The sequence below is a fragment of the Octodon degus genome, unplaced genomic scaffold (assembly GCF_000260255.1).
Source record: "Octodon degus isolate 3935 unplaced genomic scaffold, OctDeg1.0 scaffold00320, whole genome shotgun sequence".
In the NCBI taxonomy this organism is placed as follows: domain Eukaryota; kingdom Metazoa; phylum Chordata; class Mammalia; order Rodentia; family Octodontidae; genus Octodon; species Octodon degus.
The window spans coordinates 443,124-448,180 of NW_004524896.1; the positions used below are offsets into that span (position 1 = coordinate 443,124).

The 5,057-nt window shown below is 57.0% G+C and overlaps 1 protein-coding gene and 1 non-coding gene across 3 annotated transcripts in view; one reads left to right on the forward strand and one right to left on the reverse strand.

The window, feature by feature from the left end:
- Positions 1-1,310, forward strand: part of Hspbp1 (HSPA (Hsp70) binding protein 1) — a 13,404-nt gene extending 12,094 nt beyond the window's left edge. For both annotated transcript variants that reach the window (XM_023707939.1, XM_004647682.2), the window contains exon 8: positions 881-1,310. In XM_023707939.1, coding sequence (XP_023563707.1) covers positions 881-955 — 75 coding nt within the window. In that variant the 3' untranslated portion in view covers positions 956-1,310. The remainder of the gene's footprint in view (positions 1-880) is intronic.
- Positions 5-109, reverse strand: LOC111814459. Its single transcript, XR_002819442.1, has one exon. It is a non-coding gene; the product is annotated as a small nucleolar RNA U13 (small nucleolar RNA).
- Positions 1,311-5,057: the final 3,747 nt, after the last annotated feature.

The window sequence follows — 5,057 nt, forward strand, 5'->3', positions numbered from 1 at the left end:
TTCACGTCAGACGGGTAATGTGCCCAGGTCATAACAAGGTTTGAGGGAGACTCATCTCATGCATTATAAGACATGAACACCCAATCATCACGCTCATGAACCGGAGGATCGTGTTGGTGTTTTCTTGAGATGCTCTTTGCTGTGTGGCCCAGGCTGTTCTTTTTTAAAAAAAAAAAATTTTTTTTAATGTATTTTAGTACGGGGTCTACAGGGTCTCACTACGTAGATCGGACTCCTAGTGATCCTCCTGTTTTCAGCCTCCCAAGCACTGGGATGACAGGCGCGCTACCACACCCAGTTTCAGTGGCTGTCTCAGGGTGCTTCAGGGGTGGGGCTGGCACGCCAGAGATCGAGCCCTGGCCAGTGAGCTCTGCCTAAGCAGGCCCTGTAGTCCTCTGCGCTATCTGGCTGGCCCTTTCCTTTATTTTCTTTGCGTGTGTGTGCAGGGTCTCACTATGCAGCTCAGACTCAGTGGTCCTCCTGATTCGTGCTTCCCTAGTGCAAGGCTGTTCTTGACACCCGAGCGCAGGGGATCCTGTTCCATCCTCCTGCATAGCTGGGACGCAGTCCACTCCACTGTGCCTGGCTGTTTTTCTCCTCCAACTTGTTTTTCGTTCATTCTTCTTTCTGGAGTTTCCTGCCATGGAGGTATCTTTCCTGCTTAGGTCCGTTTCTTCCTGGCTTCTTGGTTTGTACCTAAGGAAGCAGTCAGGCTGAGAGTACTGAGAGGACGACTGGGGAGTGAGAGAGGGCCTAAGGGGCTGCAGGGGCACACCCAGGTCCCGCTGGGCGCCTGGCAGGGCGGGTGGCCCGGGGCGGGTGTGCTGGCGCTGGAGGCAGCCCTGGCACCCGCGCTCAGGACCCCCTTGCCTCACTCCAGGAGGAGCTGGAGTTCTGCGAGAAGCTGCTGCAGACCTGCTTCTCCAGCCCGACGGACGACAGCATGGACCGGTGAACCTCTCGCCTTCTCTCTGGGGAACCCAAGGCCACCTGCCTCTCTCCTTCCTTCCCATGATGCCCTTTCCTAGGGGATCACAGGGCCCTGTTGGGGCCTGAGCCTGGGATGTAACCACCCGTTTCCGGGCAGCCCCCCGGAGGGGACCCTGAGGATGGTGCTGGCTCCTGGGCCCTCCTGGCTCTCCTGCATCTCCCAACGTGTGTCTGCACTGTTCTTCCAATAAAGGTGTTTTTCTTCCTCCCCTCCACTGCCACCTTTGTCACCTTCTCCAGAGGGTGCCTTGGTGAGGGTAGGTGAGGCACAGACTTACGGGCTTTGGGGAGCCACTGCAGAGACAATAAAAGTGTTCTCCGTATCATCACAAAGCTGCTGTCTCTTTCAGCTTCAGACTCTTGCGCGTGTGGGGAGCATCTGTCTTTTCTCAGTACAAGTATCCCTAATTTCTCAAAGTTTGATTGGAGGTCCTAAGGTAGAAACCACTTTCCCAGCATCCCTTGCAGTGGGGGCACCCATGTGACTTCCCCTCCACCAATCAGTCCATGGGGAAGTCTGGCTGGGGCTGGTGATGGAAGGTGTACCCTGGGAGTATTCTGGCCAGGCCAAGAGCCCACACGCCTGACTTAAAGGCTGAGGGCAGAGATTCTGGTTGAGTGTCTGAGTTGGGTGCCATCGGTGGTTATGGCTGTGTTCCAAGAGCAGGCTTATGACTGGGTGCGGGCTTAATTGTGACTGCAAAGTTTCAAGCTTGACTCTGGAAACCTCTGAGATCACAGAGGGGGACTTCCACAACTTCAGGCAGTCATCCAGCCTCAGCCTGAATGCTGGGATGACAGGCGTGTGTCACCACATGTTCCTTTTTAAAGGCAGTTTTGTGATTTGTAATCGAGTGCTGATAGATGCTAGTTTTTTGTTTGGGTGGTACTGGGGATTAAGCCCAGGGTTTGCGCTGGCCACCTGCCCAGCCCTTGCTTTGAGACAGAATCTCACCAAGTCTTCAAGGTGCCCGCCAAGGGCTGATTCTGGTTTTTAAGAGAGGAAGCTAAACTTAGGCAGCTAATGCCTGGATAAGTGCAATCTTCGGGCTATAGCCCGATCTCCGGGGCTAGTCCCGAAGCTATGCTGCTCCTGTGTCCTGGGATACCCTGGGGCCAGGCTCATCCCTTTTGTGGGTTGGCATCTCTAGACACCTGGCATTCTTCACTTGATCCCAGATTCAAGACCCACCCAGAAGCAGCTGTAGGGTCTGAGCTTGAATGCCACAGTTATGACTGTTAGCACTAGCCGAGAGGGATTTCAGCCTTGCTGAGCAGAGATGACCTGCCTGGAAAGGGTGGAGAGTTCAGGCTGGAGAACTAGACGTTCCTTCTTGTAGAAGTGTGCAGTGTGCAAAGTCTTCCTACATTGTACTTTTTCTTGCTTTTGAGCTATGTAGTTGAGGCTGGCTTCGAACCCACTCTGTAGCCCAGGCTGGCCTCAAGCTTCTCAGCCTTCCAAGAGCTAGGATTACAGTCGTGCACCCCCACTGTGCACTTTTTTTTTTTTTTTTTTGGTGGTACCGGGGATTGAACTCGGGGCTTTGGGCTTGCCAGGCAGGCGCTTATTCTACTGAGCTATCTCCCCGGGCCCCACTGTGCACTTTTGAGAAGTCCCAGTTTTAATCAGCAACAGCAGCATGTGTGATTTCTCAGGGTGAAGAGCCAGCTGTCAGTCCTTGCAGCACTCACAGCTTTCCATATCCTGGAGAACTCTGCCTTCTCTGGTTCCATTTGATTGTTGAGTAGACCACCCTCCTGCCTCTCAGGTCGAGACTGCTCAGTGTGGCAAGAGGAAGGTGCTGGTGGCACTTGCCTGTCATGTCAGCACTCTGGGCGGCTGAGGCAGAAGAATCACAAGAAGTTCAAGTCCAGCATGGGCAATTTAGGGACTTGGGGCAGGGATGCCGTGGCACTGCAGGGGAGAGCATGGAAGCCACGTGCTATATAAACAGATGGCCCGAGATAAGAGCCCTGTGTCACTCATGGATGACCTAAGTGTCCACGTGATTGCCCAGGGATGCCCAGAGAGCTCGTAAAGTGTGATTTCTGCATGTGTCTATGTGGGTGTTTTGGGAAGAGGTTAGTATTTGATTAGTAACTGAGTGAAGCTCTGTCCGCATCATTGTGGATGGGCATCGCGGAGGAGCCACAGAACAGGAAGTGGAGGCAGACTTAGTGAGCTGGATGCCCGTCTTCTACCTTGGACCTCGGTGCTCCCGTCCTGGGTATCTGGGTCAGACCAGGCCTTGCACCATCACGTCTCTGACTCTGCCCTTCGGGTGTGGACCTGGTCACACCACTTCCTGGGCCTTGTGGGACTTTACAGCCTCCACGCTGTGTAGACCGATTCTCATAATAAACCACTCTAGGCATCTGTGAATGTCCTGTTGGTTCTGTGTCTCTGGAGAAACCTCACTGAAATCCTCACAGTGGCCTCAAGCTCTGAAGTGTACGGAACCTGAGTCTACTTTGTGGTGAGACCTCAAAGATGACAAGGGAAGACTGGCAAACCCCAGCAGAGGAGCCACGGACCTTGGCAGACTAGACTGTGGAGTCTCAAATATTGGTCCATACAGTGTTCCTGAGTGCTGCCAGCCCTCCTCTTCTGTCTCTGCCAGGTAAATGACTTGTCTGGCTAGGGTGCTTGGAACTGGTGCACCTGCCCTGGGTGGTGGCCTCACCACGTGACCTGCTTTGGCCAACGGATGGGGCAGATGAGTATGTGAGGCGCCAGTGGAACCACCTCACCCAGCCTTCAAGCTGTGAGCATGCTGCCAGACCCCAAGGTGATGTGTCACGCAGCACTAGCTAGCTGACACAAGGGCCACCTGACACCATGTGCAACACTAGAAGCAGCAGGAGCCACCGGGCTGAAAAAAGCCCACATTACTAAGGTGTGGATCAGTGAATACAACTGGACTGGACTACCATTAAGGCCGCCAAGGAGAAGCCAACAGTAGCAAAGGACAAATGCTAGTTGGCATTTTGAACTAGGGAAGAAGTTGGGCAGGCTGGTGCACACCTGTAATCCGGCACTCTGGGAGGTTGATTGCAAGTTCTGAGTCCGGGCTGAGCAATTTAGACGTAGACCCTACCTCAAATAGGGCTGGGGATGTAGCTTAGTGCACAGGCGAGCCCCCCGCCCCAGGGTGGGCAATAACTAGAACAGTACACTCAAATATTGGTCCATACAGAGTTCCTGAGTGAAAAACCGACCTGCAGCCCAGGAAGGTTCAGGGCATGCATCCCGTTCCTACAGAGCGCCCCTGCACCGCGCAGGGAGCGGCTCGGGACCACGTGGGCCGAATAACGGCGAGGTCCAGCAGAACCCTGCCAGTGACGTCGCTCGCGGAGGTTTTCCGCAGCAACCGGTGACAGTGACAAGGCTGGCACGCAGGGCGGGGGGAGGGGGCGGAGATCACCCCAGGTGCGGAGGCGACGTGGGGGGGCCGCGCAGCCACAGCTCCCTCGCGAGGCGAGGCGGAAGTCGGGACGGCTTTCTCCTTGTACCGAGGGCAAAGCCGAACGAGGACTTTAGGAGCGTCAGGGAGCCCCGAGCCCCGAAGCCGACCACAAACTCCGCACCAGGAAGTGTCCCGGGCTGCGGCGCCGAGGGGCGGGGACTCGGGTGCAGTGGCGCCTGCGCACTGGTCCGTCTGGGTTTCTTCGGGGAGAGACCGTTGGCACCAACGGCCCGAGGCGGCCAGGGAGTGGGCGGGGTCAGGGGCGCCGGGCCCCAAGGCGCACGCGCACTGCGCACCGCGCCGGCCGCGGGGGCGGGGCTTTTGCGTCCGCCCGCGCGCGGGGCATTGTGGGATAGTGGCGGAGCGAGCCCTGCGTTGGGCCCTGAGGCGGACTGCGGGGCCGGAGAGCGGGCTACTTCGGGGAAGGCGGCGGCTAAGGAGGCAGGCCTTGGCCTCGGTCGCCCGAGACGCAGCTCTGAGAGCCGGGCGGCCTGAACAGGCGGACGTCTTCCCGGCCTGCGGACGCCGTCGGCTGGGGAGCCCCGGGCGACATCCCCGTCCCTGCCCGCGGAGGCGCCTGTGCGGCCTCGAGGCCGCCTC